The sequence below is a fragment of the Hippocampus zosterae genome, chromosome 3, assembly GCF_025434085.1.
Source record: "Hippocampus zosterae strain Florida chromosome 3, ASM2543408v3, whole genome shotgun sequence".
Classification (NCBI taxonomy): Eukaryota; Metazoa; Chordata; class Actinopteri; order Syngnathiformes; family Syngnathidae; genus Hippocampus; species Hippocampus zosterae.
The window spans coordinates 4475117-4493764 of record NC_067453.1 but is presented as its reverse complement, the minus strand read 5'-3'; the positions used below and the strand labels follow the sequence as shown (position 1 = coordinate 4493764).

Genomic DNA, 18648 nt, shown 5'->3' with positions numbered 1-18648 from the left:
TAACTTGGGGGTCGGCAACCCAAAATGTTGAAAAAGCCAATTTGGACCCAAAAAAACCCCAGATATGTCTGGAGCTGCAAAAAATGTTAAGCCTTATAATGAAGGCAGCACACGCTGTATCTACTGTATATGAGCTGTATTAGCTGACGATCAAAATGACTACGTTGGCTACAAATACACAATGAGCCTTCACGATTCAATGATTTTTTTTTTTTTCCCTGCAGTCACCCAGTAGAGCAGGGGGCCTGACCTTTTTTGCCCGAAAATCTACTTTTTGATCAACCAGCCATTTTGAGCAACAACCACTAAGATGAACGAAACAGAAAAACTAAGACACGGGTTTGTGAAAATCACTCCCTGCCTTTGTCGAGACATGACTGGGACACACTTTTGCAGCATGTTAACTATCGTAGCTCATGTGTCCCGTTTTCAAATGCTTCTCTCGGCACTCCATATATAAATATGGATAACATAAATGTTTCATTTTAATATATATTTGACACATTTTTACAGCATTGAAAAGCATTAAGAATGTTGTTGTCATGTTTGTCCTCTGACAGAAACCATATGGAGAAATTATTATACAGTGTATATATATATATATTTCCCTCCATCTTTTTCCATTTTCAAACATTTTTGAAAAAGCTCCAGGGAGCCACTAGGGCGTCGCTAAAGAGCCGCATGCGGCTCTGGAGCCGCGGGTTACCGACCCCCGACCTCACCTAATCTGATGTTCTGAGTGTTCATTGGGATTGAGAATAGTGATGTGGTTGTTACTGAGCATCCAACCTTTAACATCTCTCAAAACATGATTGGCCAAATATAAATAGTGGATGTTTTCAAAGCATGTGGTGCACCACCTGAGATGCGCCAGATGACTTGAGGGAAGCAGGAGATCTTGGCTGAGCTAAAAACAGAAATGTTCTCGAAAGAAGGTCACACTCCTGTTGTACATCCTGATTTTGATGATTTTCGAAATAATATTTGCAAGACAGCAAATATATTGAAACTCCCCTCAATAGAAATCATCTCACCTAAAAATTGGTGCTACTTTTCTATGCAATGCCGTAATGTGTCTTCATTGTATTGAGCAGGATGCCACCACTGAGATTTTTTGGAGTCGGGTCAAAAATGTTATGTAGAGACATATGAACAATTTGTGTGTTTATAACAGTGTTTTTTTTGTCCCATGGTCCAAAGAGAGCTCAGTTTTGACAAATTGATAATTTTGTCCCAGGTTTAAATATATATTTAATTTTAACTTACAAACATACTCAAGCAAATGAATTGAAGTATTCTTTGAATCACTCTGCATTTTTAAATGCATGAGGAAGGTGCCAGATATATTTTGTTTCCCTATGACCTTTTTTCCCCAGTTGATGCAATTTACATTTCCTGATTACACGAACATGGTGTAAAAATTCAAATTAATATATATTTTGTAGATATAACTTAAAATGTTCGCATATTTTGAAGTCATAAAATATTTTGAAAGTCATAAAATGATTATGACGCAGAACAATGCGTAACTGCCAACAACTCATCTGTTTATACAATCACCCGGTGAAAAAATGTATTCTTGTGAAGTAACCAAAAGTTTCTGTTGTTTTTGCTCATCCCAATACCCCACCTGTCCGCAATTTGAGGATTCTTTCAGATCTCTACTTGATTTGTTTCAATATAGACACTGTAGTGTGTATTCACAATGCAACGCAGAAAAAGTTTTTTGAACAACTGTTCTATTTCTAAACGCTGTTGCCCGGGTGACTCTGCTCCCATACTGTTCTTTAGAATCTGTGCCTGTCAAATTGGACTTTGCCATTGCCTACCATGACAGAATTCTACTCCTCAGCAACTGAAGCAAAAAATGTTTAAACGTCTGTTTTTATGAATCTGAGTTTCTGTACTGTAATTTGTTGTATAGTTTTCGTCATTCTTCAGCAACCAGTACTATCCTTTGAGTATCTAGGTTATTGTTTTTCTTTACAGATTATATTTGTGTACATTATGACCAATATTAAAAACAGTTTATTCTCTATTTGAAAATGACTGACTATATCACAGTTGTCAAACCAAAGGCCCGGGGGCCAGATCTGGCCCACCACATCATTTTATGTGGCCCGCGAAAGCAGCTCAAACATGTCAACTTCCATGGTCCTTTCTAAAATGTCATTTTAATGTGTTCTAAAATGGTAAGAGATATATTCTAAGCATTTTCTTGTTACCAAACCCCTCATGATAGTAACTTAAACAAAAGTTACTCTTGACTTCTTTATATGGTTTCAGTCATAAAAGCCCTCCAAGTGAAACACTAATTAAAATGTGGCCTGCGCCATAAATGAGTTTTGACACCTCTGGAATCCACTTTACAAAACGATGCTTCAGAGGTAAAGATAAATGTCTCTGCCAGGTTGTGCCCAAGACAATCAAGACAGAATGTCACAAGAGGATTAATTGCATTTGAGCAAACGGTCAAATGGAATGTATTTTAGACTTTATAACAAGAAACAGTATGCAATGTAATCACAAATAATAGTAATAAAAAAATCTGAAATTTGTTTGTCCTGGGCTTTTTTTTCCTTTTCTTTGCGTGACATTGATAGTATGCGCATTCAAATACTGAGTAGCCTCAGCCTGTTACGTTTACGGCAGTGACATATGAAGCCCATTTGTTTGCAGGTGCAAACTTGTGGCGTTATTGTCAGTGTAATAGTTAAAGTGAGCAGCCAAGAAAGTTCACAAATCAATGTTGGCTTCTGCTGCATTTTTTGTGAAGTAGCATTCCTAAGCATCTTGTGGAACAATGCATTTCCTCTAACTGCTATGACCAACTTGAGGTTGTTCTTTGCTAAATAGGCAGTGTCAAAAATTGATTTATATTTGTGTTTATTGCAGGAATTAGAGTAGGCACATTTGAGTGAGAGTCGGCAAAAAGAAAATTTTGGGGGGGAATATATAGTCACCATACATCAATCCATTTTCAACACCGTTTATCCTCAAGAGGGTTGCAGCGCGTGCTGAAGCCTATCTCAGTTAATTTCGGGTGAAAAGCGGACGACACCCTGAACTGGTTGCCAGTCAGTTGCAGAGAACATCTCGAAATGAACAACCATTCACACCCGCATCCACACCGTCACTGAGTGGGAACCAATCCAACGTTGTCCGCACACAAGTCACAAGACACTGTGGCAACATATATACCGTAATTTCCAGTGTTGTGTCCAAGGACACAAGATCCAAGGACCGGCAACCCGAGGCCAAGGACTTGACTCAGAGGCCAAGGCCAAGGACTTGAGAAATTTTCCGAGGCCAAGGCCAAGGACCAAGGACTTGCCTCCGAGGCCAAGGACCATGGACTGATTTTGAAACTGAGGCCTAGCTGAGGACATGTATAAAACAATGCTATCATACCACTTGGCAGGTCTTCATGATTTGCAACACCCCTCCATCATAACCCTTTGCACTCCCTAACGCTTGAATGAAGTGTTTTTATTCAAAGAGTAGAACAGTCAGGGTACGTGTTATTTATACTGAGAAAAAAAATAAAATCATATGGTATACATTTATGAATTAATGTTTTAGTGCAGTAGTTTCTTAATATGAAGTAAATCAACACTCAACAGGCATGACATGCCATGGAACACAAGTTGAGAAATGACTTTGCATAGAAGTCAATCACTGACTGCAGAAAAAGTGGTAATCTCTCAGTGATAATTTTACAATTTACCGGCAGCGACTCCCAGGGACTCGCTGAACAGAAAAGTATGAGTGCCATTATGGATTGGGAGAGTCCCAAATTTCAAATTCTGAAAGGGTCTACTTATTCAATTGCATATGATAATAACACAACAACATATACGTACAATTACAAACAAATGCTGCAAAAATTTATATAATTCAGTAGCAGGCCTGAGGATTTTGGAAATTCATGGTAACCGTTTTTCCATTTCCATCTGATTACCCAGTGGGAAACCACGGTAATTAATGTTGGGTTCCGTAACCGTTCATCATGGGAACCCATTTTTCTATTTTGACTGATATTCATAATCAAGAATTCTGACACTCAAAAGTATAATGTTTCAAGGGTAAATGTTTGAAAACTGCATTAACAATGAACACTTCATCAGCAGCACCTGTGTACTCCAGGTTTATTCCAAAAAAAAATAAATGGATCAAAAATTGGTGTACTCATGTGGCATCATCAGAGTATTTTTTCCAATCTCACACTGCAAATTGATCGGGGATTACACTGCATGTGTAATCCCCGATCAATTTGACGAAAGAATTTAACACACGTCATCATTATGTAAATTGAGGGGTTCGTTGTTTTTCAGTGGATGGCTCTTCCTTGCGAATGACAGACGGAGAGATGGAATCCTTTAATGCAGTTTAATAAAAGGAGAAAAAGAGAAAAAACGTCTACACCGCAGCACGTCCGAGAACACAACTCCCGTAACTAAAATCACTTCCTGCTTCTCTTACTGTAACAGCCAATCAGAACCTATCAACATAAAAAAAAATGTCTTAGCAATTATTAAACAACTGAATATAATTTAAGTATGCTTAACATGAAATAATATGATGCTCAAACATAAAATGATCATTAATAATATAACATAAGCTTCCAATTAGTTATACCAATGTGTGTGTGTGTGTGTGTGTGTGTGTGTGTGTGTGTGTGTGTGTGTGTGTGTCGAAGTTTTTTTGTTTGTTTTGACTGAGAAATTTCCTTGCGTCCCAAAAACGCACATAATTTGGAACTGCGCGTCCTGCGGGAAAATTGTGCGTCTAGGACGCGGGACGCAGAGGTAACAGGATGGCTGGTGTAAGTGATCTTTGCCAGAGATGTCCTCCTGAAAACCTTATTTTTCAAGTCAAGTCAAGTCAACAGTATTTATAGAGCACTTTCAAACAGCCATCGCTGCATACAAAGTCCTGTACATGGAGCAATTTAACATGCACAATAAACAGTAAGACAAATCGGTAATAAATGCGGTAGAAAGCACCAAACAGTAAAACCAAGAACAAATCTAAGTCATGCTGAGTCGAATGCCAAAGAATACAAGTGAGTTTTGAGGAGGGCTTTGAAGATGGGCAGCGAGGAGGCTTGCCGAATGTTCCGTGGGAGGTCATTCCAGAGAGAGGGACCGGCAACAGAAAAGGCTTGATCCCCTCTGAGCCTCAGTTTAGTTCTTGGTACTTCTAATAATGACCGGTCCACAGACCTGAGATGAATGTTGTTTTATGACGATCTCTTGAGGCTTGTCTGTTACCTTTTTGTCATATAATATGAACAATGTATTATGTCAATATGTTTTCTACATACGAAATGTGTTTTTTTTAAATTCAACCGTTTCCTTAATCCTGAAACTGCAGATAGCCGGATAAGCCCCTTTGCACACTCCTGTACAGTAGATGGCAGTATGCACCAAAGCGATGTCATCATCCAATAAAATAAAAGAAAGAAAGAAAGAAATATCACCCCAGCAACATAATACAGTAGAGTTCACTTGAAAGATGGCGCGACGCACTCGATGAAAACATTGTTTCAAAATATACTTTACCTGCAGAGGTCGAACGAGTGTTTATGCGTTTTGGGATGACGTCAGTATATTTTGTTCTCCGGTAGTATGCACTCGATTAGCTACTTTGCACATTTTAATCAACATTATTGAACAGATATTATCAAATGAAATTAGCTTGTTTCAGGTATACAACAGAGCCATTTCCAACAGACGTGAACGAACCCTCAAATTGGTAGTATGGCTTTTTATGAAGTTTACTCTCATCCCGTTTTGATTCGGTACAAAGCAAGTGTTTGCACGAGCGCGACTGTGTTTCTCGTCGTTGTCGTGTGCCTCACTTACATCTCACCGCTGCTGGTGGCTTTCAGGAGCCAAGGTACTGTAAGGCTACGTCAATTAAATTGAGCTGTTGCAGTGTTGGCGTCAAAGTGAACATTAAAACTATAAGTGGGTTTAAACGAATAGGTTTTATCGTACTCTAGGTTTCTGGATTAAAAGGAGCACGTATGAAGAACAAGCAGTAGTTCGATTCCAGTATGAGACACTGCTGGTGGTTGCAACCAGTACAAAGGGTGATCATGTGGTGTGGAGCACCTTTCCCCATCTGAACAACATGCTTGGAGAAAAATTGAGAATCCCCGCTGTCTCTGTAGGATATTCTTCACAATAACCTCTGCAAATATTCAATAGTTCGAATTGTTTTCAATTGTTCAAATAATTTCTCACTAATGCAATCCTCAGGTGAGGGAAGAGGACCAAAACCAGGATGGGAAGGTGGACCGTCTGATTTTTCAACTGCAGTTACCACTGAAGGATGAGGAGAACGTATACAGTGTCCAGCTGCTACTGATATTCAGCTACCAACTCTTTGTATGTGTTATGTTGCAACCAAACAGGAAAATAATTGAACAACATGTACTAAAATAATTGAGCGGTGTGTAGAGTAGGCACAATTTGTGCCATGACTATAACAGGTGAACTCACATTGAGTCCAGAAAGTATTGGGATTTAGTTTTATATTTTTCTTTCTTAATTACACATGATAGTCAATAACCACAGGACCGATAATTATCTGTCTGATATTGGCAAAATGACATTACATTCATCGCTCTAATATCAGCATAAATAGACCAATGTTAAAAGCTGCCTCAAATACACTGACGTTGGTCTGACTACTGTCACTTTAATTTCTGGGCCTCTGCTGCATGACGTAGGAGATAATAAAGGGTGTCCATAAAGTGTCTTTACCATTTCAAAACTTTATTAAAAATGCAATTGATTAGATATTTTATTCAGATTTGTTCTATTGTATTCAGCGTTTATTAAAGTTTTGTTTTTTTTTACCTCTGTTAATACACTTCTACATGGGCACCATTAGTTGCACAAAGCACATCAAGACGGTACTCGATTTCTTGCCATGTTCGCTGTAGCATAGCCTCATCAATTGTGGCAATGGCATTAGTAATCCTTTGCTTTCGTTCAGTAATGTCCCTTATTTTTTTCGATACATGATGTCTTTAACATAGCCCCATAGAAAGAAGTTCACGGGAGTGATATCTGGTGAACGTGGCAGCCATGGAATTAGCCCATCCCTTCCAATCCACTGGCCTGGAAATGTTTGATTGAGGAACCCACAAACATGCAGCCCCCAATGTGGTGGTGCACCATCTTGCTGAAAAATGATGGTTCGTTGAAGATCATTCAGTTGTGGTGCCACACATTCAGTTAAATGGTTATGGTAAACATTTGCAGAAATTGATGTCTCGTTCAACAAAAATGGACCAATTATAAACAAACAAACAGGATCCCTGAAACAAAAATGCAGTGTGATAAAAACTAAAACACTGAATACAATAGAACAAATCTGAATAAAATATCGAATCAACTGCATTTTTAATACATTTTTGAAATGGTAAAGAGACTTTCTGGACACCCTGTACAATACATTTTTAAAAACTATAATGCTTTTGCAAGAGCTGCAACTGTACCAGAGTGCTTTACAGAATATTTAACATCACATAAACAAATAACATTGAAAACGCAGACCTCCTACCTTGCTTAATTAGAAGCAAGCGGGCTTGAATTTTTTTATTTCTTTTAAGATGCCACAACAGATATATTTGTAGTATACAGAATTGGTTTGGAGAAGTACAAAGTTATTGGTACAGGTGGAAACAAAAAGTTAGCCTTTAATCATGAAATCCCCACAGAGTTTTATTATAGCTGCAATGTAACTTGATGCTGGCCCTTTATGTGCATGACAAACAGTTCATACTCTGTGTGTGTTGGTTAGACAAAGTCAACAGTGGTGATGCAGAGCCTAGCCTACATGCAGCATTCCTCCCCTGTACCTGGAGCCAAGCTTTTCATCAGTGGAGACCTGAGGCTGCAGCAGAGAACGCCCTTGCCACACCGTGGTCTGTTCAACATTTACAATGTGAGCATAATGACTGACACTCTCACAGTGGTACATTTTCATTTCATTTATTTCTTTTTTTATGCCCCCTTCCTTATTACTGTGTTCTTTGCATATTCAGCACAAACAAGGATTTCAGTTCATCAAACCAATCTTAATATCACATCAACAACACAAATTTGTTCTTTCGCATTTACTTTCCATGATACTGGCCAGACGAATTGCATTAAAAAAATGAAGACCATCAAATTAAAAAAATGTTTCCAGAACCAATTAATTCAGTAAGTAGAGGTACCACTGTATTTATGTATGTATTATTTAGTTAGTTATTTATTTACCATGAAAAGTAGTGTTATTTTCTTGGCAAACAGAGCGTTTCTGTGACAACGGATGGATGTTTAGACCGGGGTTCGGCAACACGCGGCTCTGGAGCCGCATGCGACTCTTTAGCGCTGCCCTAATGGCTCCGTGGATCGTTTTCAAAAATGTTTAAAATTGAAAAGATGGGAGATGGAAATATATTTTTTGTTTTAATGTGGTTTCTGTAAAAGGAAAAACATGACCCAGACATTCTAAATGTTTTCCAAAGCTGTAAAAATGTGTTAAATGAATATTAAATTTCAACATTTTTGTCAACGAGGAATTGCATCATAGCCTGCGACACACGTTTCTATTTGCATGGCGGGATGTCAGTCAGATGGCTCTTGTAGAAAAAAATAAGCGCTTCATGTCCAATTCAAGGGCGGCCCGGTAGTCCAGTGGTTAGCACGTCGGCTTCACAGTGCAGAGGTACCGGGTTCGGTTCCAGCTCCGGCCTCCCTGTGTGGAGTTTGCATGTTCTCCCCGGGCGTGCGTGGGTTTTCTCCGGGTGCTCCGGTTTCCTCCCACATTCCAAAAACATGCGTGGCAGGCTGATTGAACACTCTAAATTGTCCCTAGGTTTGAGTGTGAGTGCGAATGGTTGTTCGTTTCTGTGTGCCCTGCGATTGGCTGGCAACCGATTCAGGGTGTCCCCCGCCTACTGCCCGAAGACTGCTGGGATAGGCTCCAGCACCCCCTCGCGACCCTAGTGAGGATCAAGCGGCTCGGAAGATGAATGAATGAATGAATGTCCAATTCACCCAGGGTACTGGCAAAGAATGGGAATCTGAAGGGCCGAGAGAAGCATTTTAAAATGGTACACCTGAGCTGTGATAGTTAACACGCTGCAAAGGTGCGTCCCATGCCTCGTTCATCTTCGTGGCCGCTATGGCGGTTGCTCATTATGGCATGTGTGTGTAAGTGCATGTGCATTAGGGATGTGAATCTCAGCACTGAGGACGATTCGAGACACATCTCGATGCACTACCAGCGATGCGATACTTAAACGATACATGGAATTTTCTGGCGACACGATGCGATACGTTTCACCGTCTTCACGATGTGATACGACGCGATACACATTTAGTTCAAATCAATGCGATCCGACACGATACAGTGCAATTTGTTGTGATATTGTGCAATTAAACATGATGCAAATACGCAAAGAAAAAAAGTTTTAAAAAAGATGGAATTCAGTATGGTATTGCAAAAAGTAGACCACTTTATTCCTTATAAACAGTAGAATGTGTAAAACAACTTATTTAAGCCCTTTCACCATTGGGTTTTGTGCAAAGAAAATGTAAACAATTTGGAACCTGAGACTCACAGCTGTTGCTGTAGTGTAAACACAAACAGACTACTCACTGAGTGTCTTATATGAAATATCCATCTCCATAGGACAGAAAAAAATACAATTGAAACAATGTGGCAGTCACAGCCTCAAAGCTGCTGTGTGTAATGTAGCGTACACAGACCACTCTCACTGAGTGTCAAAATGAAATGTCCAAAAGAGTCATCCATATATAGTTTTTCCTTGCGCGGTCACAGTGAGCTGCAAGGGGACCCCCAAAATAAGAGGCGATTTTTTTATGATCCTGACCTGGTTTGCCACGGGTTTCTCCGGTGTCCAACGAGGAACTGGACGGGGAGGGGGCGGGAAACTTGTCGGTGATGTGGTGCCATTGTTTTAAGTGGTCTGTATATTTGTGGTGTTGCTGTTGTATGGCTTCGTAGTGCGACATTCTTTGCAAATTACGGAGCTTTTATCAATCTTTCCGTGTTTCTTTTCGATGCCGTAGTATTTCCAAAAATAAGATCTGAATGTTGGGGAAGCATTAAATACAGTAGTTTCCTCGCTGCTGCTTGCGCGAACTTCCATAGTGTTTCGCTACTTGTGTACTGGACTGTATGTGATGCACGGCTACCGTCCGTATTCAACACAAAACGCAAAACAATGATGGTGCATTCAATGCACCTAGGATAGGGCAGATAGATGCCGTTTAACATGAATCAAACGGCGCTTGAATCAGATTTTACCGATACCCACCAATGCATCGTGATGAATCTCGATTTCACCCGTCAATCGCGTCGTACCCAGTGAATGAGCCGATGCACTCGCATCGCGCACTTGCGCATCGATGTATCGATTTATATTGATTATTTTCCACACCCTTAATGTGCATGCATGCATGTGCGGTAACGGGTTGATGGTGGGAGGCTGGTTGATCGAAAAGTAGATTTTCTGTCAAAAAATGTTGGGCACCCCTGTTCTCCAGATGCACTGCAGGGAAAAAAATGATCATGAAGGAATATTCTGCAAATAAAACTTTTGAAGGTTTTATTTGCAGAATATTCCGGACATCCATGGTTTACAGACAATGGCTGCGGATCACGAGTTCAGAGAAACAAAAGATTCACAAGATAATTATATCATCAGAAGGGCGGTATCGAAACTTATGGTGCAGCATCAGGACTTTCATCCATCCATCCATCATCTACCGCTTATCCGGGGCCGGGTCGCGGGGGCAACAGCTTTAGCAGTGAAGCCCAGACTTCCCTCTCCCTAGCTACTTCGTCCAGCTCTCCCCGGGCGATCCCGAGTCGTTCCCAGGCAAGCTGGGTGACATAGTCTCTCCAGCGTGTCCTGGGTCTTCCTCGGGGTCTCCTCCCAGTGGGACATGCCCGGAACACCTCACCAGGGAGGGGCTCAGGAGGCATCCGAATCAGATGCCCAAGCCACCTCATCTGGCTCCTCTCGATGTGGAGGAGATGGGGCTCGACTCTGAGCCCCTCCCGGATGACCGAGCTTCTCACCTTATCTCTAAGGGAGAGCCCGGACAGCCTGCGGAGAAAACTCATTTAGGCCGCTTGTAAACGGGATCTCGTTCTTTCGGTCACGACCCATAGCTCGTGACCATAGATGAGGGTTGGAACGTAGATCGACCGGTAAATTGAGAGCTTCGCCCTTTGGCTCAGCTCCTTCTTCACCACGACAGACCGATACAACGTCCGCATCACAGCAGACGCTGCACCAATCCGCCTGTCGATCTCCCGCTCCCTCCTGCCCCCACTCGTGAACAAGACCCCAAGATACTTGAACTCCTCCACTTGGGGCAAGATCTCCTCCCCGACCCGGAGGGGGCACCCCACCCTTTTCCGACTCAGGACCATGGTTTCAGATTTGGAGGTGCTGATATTCATCCCAACCGCTTCACACTCGGCTGCGAAACGCTCCAGTGAGAGTTGGAGAGCCCTGTTTGAAGGAGCCAACAGCACCACATCATCTGCAAAAAGCAGGGATGCAATACTGAGGCCCCCAAAACGGACCCCCTCAACGCAAGTTCTGTCCATAAAGGTTATGAACAGAATCGGCGACAAAGGGCAGCCTCGGCGGAGTCCTACCCCCACTGGAAACGATTCCGACTTACTGCCGGCAATGCGAACCAAACTCTGACATCGGTGGTATAGTGACCGAACAGCCCGTATCAGGGGGTTCGGTACCCCATACCCTCGAAGCATCCCCCACAGAACTCCCCGAGGGACACAGTCAAACACCTTTTCCAAGTCCACAAAACACACGTAGATTGGATGGGCGAATTCCCACCCTCTGGTCCCCCTTTTTAAAAAGAGGGACTACCACCCCGGTCTGCCAATCCAGAGGCACTCTCCCTGTTGACCACGCGATGTTGCAGAGGCGTGTCAACCAGGACAACCCCACACCATCCAGAGCCTTGAGGAACTCCGGGCGGATCTCATCCAACCCTGGGGCCTTGCCACCGAGGAGATTTTTAACCACATCGGTGACTTCAGCCACAGAGATAGGAGAGCCCACCTCAGTGTCCCCAGGCTCTGCTTCCTCCAAGGAAGACGTGTTGGTGGAGTTGAGGAGGTCTTCGAAGTACTCTGCCCACCGGTTCACAACGTCCCGAGTCGAAGTCAGCAGCGCCCCACCCCCACTGTACACAGTGTTAGTGGTGCACTGCTTCCCCCTCCTGAGACGTCGTATGATGGACCAGAATTTCCTCGAAGCCGTCCGGAAGTCGGCTTCCATGGCCTCACCAAACTCTTCCCACGCTCGGGTTTTTGCCTCGGCGACCACCGAAGCTGCGTTCCGCTTGGCCAGTCGATACCCGTCAGCTGCCTCTGGGGTCCCACAGGCCATAAAGGCTCGATAGGACTCCTTATTCAGCTTGACGGCATCCCTTACTGCTCGTGTCCACCAGCGAGTACGGGGGTTGCCGCCACGACAGGCACCAACCACCTTACGGCCACAACTCAGATTGGCCGCCTCAACAATAGAGGCACGGAACATGGTCCACTCGGGCTCAATGTCCCCCGCCTCCCCCGGAACATGGGAAAAGCTCTGTCGAAGGTGGGAGTTGAAACTCCTTCTGACAGGGGATTCCGCCAGACGCTTCCAACAAACCCTCACAATACGTTTGGGTCTGCCAGGACGGACTGGCATCTTCCCCCACCATCGGAGCCTACTCACCACCAGGTGGTGATCAGTTGACAGCTCCGCCCCTCTCTTCACCCGAGTGTCCAGAACATGTGGCCGCAAATCCGATGATACAACTACAAAGTCGATCATCGAACTGTGGCCTAGGGTGTCCTTTTGCCAAGTGCACATATGGACACCCTTATGTTTGAACAAGGTGTTCGTTATGGACAATCCGTGGCGAGCACAGAAGTCCAATAAGGAAACACCACTCGAGTTCTGATCGGGTGGGCCGTTCCTCCCAATCACGCCCCTCCAGGTCTCACTGTCATTGCCCACGTGAGCATTGAAGTCCCCCAGCAGAACAAGGGAGTCCCCAGCAGGAGTACTCTCCAGCACACCCTCCAAGGACTCCAAAAAGGGTGGGTATGCTGAGCTGCTGTTTGGTGCATATGTACAAACAACAGTCAGGACCCGTCCACCCACCCGAAGGCGGAGGGAGGCAACCCTCTCGTCTACCGGTGTGAACCCCAATGTACAGGCACTGAGCCGGGGGGGCAATGAATATGCCCACACCTGCTCTGCGCCTCTCACTGTGAGCAACTCCAGAGTGGAAGAGAGTCCAACCCCTCTCGAGAGAACTGGTACCAGAACCCAGGCTGTGTGTGGAGGCAAGTCCAAAAAAACAAAACACATGTCCTATAGCCAGGAGGAGGCAGTGCCGATACAATGAAAAATAAGTTGGTAGAATTCTTCAGGCATGGGCTTTCATCAAATAAGTGAAATTTGGAGAAGATGGGATCATCTAGGTCAAGTTAAAACAGCATTTGTCACAGTGAATCATCAGATTTTGCTGCACCATAATGGTCACTTCACCAAAAAGTCATAATATTCTGCATCGAGCATGATCGTCTTTAGGGTTTTCTTATAAAATTTAAGTTGGATTCATTTAATGGACTTCGTGCAGGATATTAAAAGGTTAAAAAAGTAGACATTTCTAGTTGTCACGAGATGGTGCATTATTATCATATGGATGTCTTCAGGGTGTGACTATATGCATCTGAAGTTTGGGATTTTTTTTGGAGCATGTACAGAGACGTATTGAGCATTTACTCCTTTGTGACAAGAGAAATGTTAAACACAAACGTTTTTTTTTTTTTTATATCATTTGAATAATCCTCTCGGACCAGGGTGCAAAAGTATGACCCCTGTAAATGTGCAAAAATGGACCAAAATTGGATATTCAGAAATTGTTCACTTCCTGTTCATTTCAGACCATGGCTGCAATGGCATGTTTTGTATGTCTCGAGATGCTACACCTTTGCCAATTTTCATAGGCCTAGGTCAAATGTACAAAGACTGTTTTTTATTTTTCCACTGTAGGTGGCGCTACAGACCCATTTTCACCAGGTCCGATGAGTGCGCAAAATTTGGAGTTTTCGTGCATGTTTAGGTGCCGAAAAATGCAATTAACTTTTGTCAGGAAAAAATAAAATTAAAAAATGATAATAAGTAGAGCTGCTTACTATCACCGCCCAAAGAGGCAACGTGGGTCCCCCTTCTCATGGGCTCACCACCCATGGGAGGGGCCAAAGGGGTTGGGTGCAGTGTGAGCTGGGCGGCAGCCAAAGGCGGGGGGACCCTGGGGGTCCGATCCTCCGCTGCAAAAGCTAGCTCTAGGGACATGGAATGTTACCTCTCTTGCAGGGAAGAAGCCCGAGCTGGTGTGTGAGGTAGAAAAGTTCCGACTGGATATAGTCGGACTTGCCTCCACACATAGCCTGGGTTCTGGTACCAGTTCTCTTGAGTGGGGTTGGACTCTCTTCCACTCTGGAGTTGCTCACGGTGAGAGGCGCAGAGCAGGTGTGGGCATACTCATTGCTATAGATATTTAATTTTCAAACTTCAAATAATCAATAACTTTCCAAAGATGTTCCAAACAAGCGGGGGCAGGTGACATAAAAGACAGAAATTTGAGGAATGCACATGAAACACCTGTTTGGAACGTTCCACAGATGTACAGGCTAACAAATGGCATTCTACGACATTGCAATATCAATTTGAATTTGGTTGACTGCAGCACCAATGTTTGGGAATCACACGGATTCATAATGTTGTGGACTCATTTAGTTGACATCGTTCACTCCAGTTTGTGAATCTAAGGAATAATTCGATAAATTCCACTCTGATTTTTGTTTTCCATGTGTCATCTTTTCATTCAAGGTTTCTGTGATTGACGGCTCCAGTCCTTTTGCAAGTGCTTATGATCTCGACAACATAGTGAGGCGCTACCAGGAACGCAACTGTAAGCTCAAATTTTTGCTCCACATTTACTGCTGTTTCCGTTAAAAATATGAATCTTGGATTTAGACGTTTTCCAAATCCTGACAAAAATAATTGAATGAACTGATTCCGGAAACGGATTATTTGGCCTATTAATTAAAAATATGTAATTAATAAAACAAGTTGTTTGTTTTTGTTTGCTTTTTGGGGGGGTCTCTTAGTGCTTATGATAAAGGTGATAATACAGGCAGAACATTGGACAGTGTGGCGATTAGTATTTAACTTTACAGCAAAGAGGAAAATCAGCTACTTTTTTTTTTTTAGTGGGGAGTTCAGTATCTTTGTGTTGTTGTAATGTATAAAAAAATAAATAAATCATTAATACAAATCATCTGAGTTAAGAGCTAACATCTGCTTATTAAATCAGGCCCAAATACAAACATGGCTTTTGAATGGATGTGTACACTTTTCATATCCACTGCATTGGATGAAAATTTTGATTTTTCCTTAACTCGACTTTTGTATTTCAGTGACCACAGTACTTTCCTGTCCTACACCGGTGTGGACTACCGGACGGGCTGCTGGTTCTCCTTTCCAGCTAATTGCGGAAATTCACTACCCTGTGGAGGTCATTAGATATCCTTTCATAAATATACTTAATCAAAGTTTTGAATTGATTTTTTATGCAGGCCGTTAAAATAAAATCTGGCTAGTTAAAATATTGAGAGGGATAGCTGATTTTCACCCTTTCTGGTTTATGATTATTTTTGCACATTTATCTAACTTAGATTTTTCAGATCATTGCACCAAACTCATTAATACTTGGTTCCCTCACGTTCCAGTATTTATTGGCGGCAGGACAATGACCCGAAATGCCAATACTCTGTTAAATGGTTCAAAAACAAACAAACAAACAAACACGAAGAATTTGGAGTGCAAATACCTTAATTTGAAGTTTAATGATGTTTAATGTTCCAATAGGATGCTGTCAAAACAATTCTGCGAGGAGGAGTTGGTGAAAATGACTCTACAACAATGAGAAAGAATCATCACAAACATGTGACATATTTGCAAAAGAAATCAGTCGGGTGAAAATATTGTTTTAATAAAACAATAACATAATAAAACAATAAGCCAAACATAAATGTTTGGCTTATTATTATGAACTTCCTCCACAAAATCATTTCTTCTTTGACTTGTCTGCCACCTATTATCCTGGCTTCTGGGAAACCATCAAGTTTGCCTGGATCCAATATGTCAGCATTCTCCTGATCTTTCTCTGGGTCTTTGAACGCATCCAGACATTTGTTTTCCAGAACCAAGTTTTAACAACTGTACCGATAACTACTGGAAAACCTCACCAGCAGTGATAATGTTTGACAGTAGTAATTTCTCATATGGAGCAAGCACTGTTCTTTCTTTACATTATGGGCTGAATAAGAAACGATGTCTGCAACATTTTCATTTTCTTTTCCATTTCTTTGGAAAGCTTTCTGTCCCCAGAAATGTGTAGGCAATTCTCTAGAGGCAAAATAAACCATAACATAAAATAAAAACAGATATATTCTGCCCCCCCCCCCTCCCACACACACATGCACACACACACAAACAACCCATTGTGGTGGCATCAATTCTGTAATTTAATGGCATTTTGGAGAGGATTGATGATTCTTTCAAATAAAGACTGATAGAGTATAGATAAACTTTTTTAAACATGTTATCATGTTCAAAAGTTTCATTTTGTTGTATGCTTGATTGACCTCAAACCCATGTGTTTAGAGCACACAGGAAAAAGGGCCAACTTGAGCTGAATGAAACTGAGGCCTTTGTTAACTGATAGTACAAACAGGAATGTTCAACTTCCTGTGGGCAGCACGATAAGATGTCCTTGAGTTTGTTCCAGTGTCTCAATTCATGTGAAATATACCCTTTGAATTAACAATGTATCCATTGTTTGTACCGAGAGATGTTTTGGCCTCTGAGGGGCATCACATCTACGGTAAATGAACAAGGGAGTGTTTTTCTGATATCACTTGTAATTTGCATACACGATCAATAAAAAGCCGGCAGAGGCTGCAGAGGTCAGGTGTCAGTTGGTAAGCGCACAAAATACTCTCTTCCTGAGTCTGTTTGTTCAACTGTCCGAGTAGAACATCTCTGACAAAGACTCAACTCAACATTATTGTCAAGCACTGAACAAAACATCCGTAATTGAAGCGAAGTGCAGCACTTTCGAGGCGGTGTTCCACCTCAGACTTTGTTCCAATTAGTCGGTGCAGAATTCATACAGCGACAACCAATTCGGTCATGGTAATCTAGCCCCCTCTCCAAGCCAGGGAGAGTGGGGTGGGCTTTGGATTGGCAGACTGGGGTGGTGGTCTCAAAAAGGGGGAACGGAGGGTGTGTTCCAACTACAGAGGAATCATGTTCCTCAGCCTCCCGGGTAAGGTCTATTTAGGGGTGCTGGAGAGAAGGGTCCATTGGGAGATCGAAACTCTGATCCTGGTGGAGCAACGTGATTTTCGTGGACCAGCTCTACTTTGAAAGGGCGTTGAAGTTCACCCAACCAGTCTGCATGTGTTTTGTAGACCTGAAGAAGGCGTTCGACCGTGTTGCTTGGGGAGTCCTGTCGGGGTGCTTTGGGAGTATGGCATACCAACAAGAGAGAGAGAGAGAGAGAGACAATATAATGTCTAGACTCTGAATATAAGACAACCCCCACTTTTTCAGTCTTATTTCAATGCAAAAAAACACAGTCTTATATTCGGGCCAATGCGATAATAGTTGTCCCAAAAAATGAAAAAGAAATACTCTGAGAAAACCTGAAGTCATTATTCTAAAGACTGAAAAAGTTGCACCGTTTATCATCAGTGTAAAGACATCAGATAACAGATACAATATCGAGCAGTGTAGGATCTCAGGCAAAGTCATTGGTAATACGTCACATCAGATGCAGATGAATCAAGACAAAAACAGCACAGGGAACAACAGGTATGTCGCTCAGAAGCACAACACAGAGAATCTCGTCATGTCATCCCATTTATAGCATGAGCAGTTGCCTTGACGTTTAACTACTCGGGTAGTTTTACCTATTTACTGTGAGGAATGAGGACAAAGAGAACAAGTGACGTAAGTCATACCTGTTAGATACATTTTCAGTCACAACTCTACAAATATTCAAATATATTTGTAGAGACTCTACAAATATATAAGTGAAACAAAGACGAAACAAGGCTGAGGTATTACAAGTGTCAGTTGTCCAAATACTTTTGTAATAAGGAATTTTATGGGGCTTCTGGTTCAGATCTTGTGTGTTTATTACAAATCCACTCTAGTACTGTCAATGCAAAAAATCATAAAAATGTGCCATAAGATAAGATATCCTTTATTCGTCCCACACTGGGGAAATTTACAGCCTCCAGCAGCAAGAATGTATGTAGAAAGAAGAAAGGAGAAAGAGAAAAAAAAAACAACAAACATCTTTCAATTAAATACAATATGAACACAAATGGATAAATCGCAGAACTATTTACGATTTTCCTTCACATCATTAAATTATTATTATTATTATGATTGTTATTTTTTATTCATCAGCCTGACAGCAGTCGGTAGGAACGAGCGTCGGT

General features: G+C 42.1%; 1 protein-coding gene and 1 long non-coding RNA gene across 2 annotated transcripts; one reads left to right on the top strand and one right to left on the bottom strand.

Moving 5' to 3' along the window:
* Positions 1-1497: 1497 nt before the first annotated feature.
* LOC127597794 (uncharacterized) lies at positions 1498-1862 on the bottom strand. Its single transcript, XR_007961758.1, has 2 exons — positions 1713-1862; positions 1498-1664 (listed from the first exon to the last, which is right to left on the bottom strand). It is a non-coding gene; the product is annotated as an uncharacterized LOC127597794 (long non-coding RNA).
* Positions 1863-5465: 3603 nt separating this feature from the next.
* On the top strand, positions 5466-16725 carry tmem231 (transmembrane protein 231). Its single transcript, XM_052061019.1, has 7 exons — positions 5466-5901; positions 6008-6174; positions 6267-6395; positions 7819-7962; positions 14963-15044; positions 15553-15658; positions 16230-16725. Exons 1-7 carry the CDS (start codon positions 5763-5765, stop codon positions 16390-16392), a joined length of 930 nt encoding a protein of 309 aa, XP_051916979.1. The 5' UTR covers positions 5466-5762; the 3' UTR covers positions 16393-16725.
* The last annotated feature ends 1923 nt before the right edge of the window (positions 16726-18648 follow it).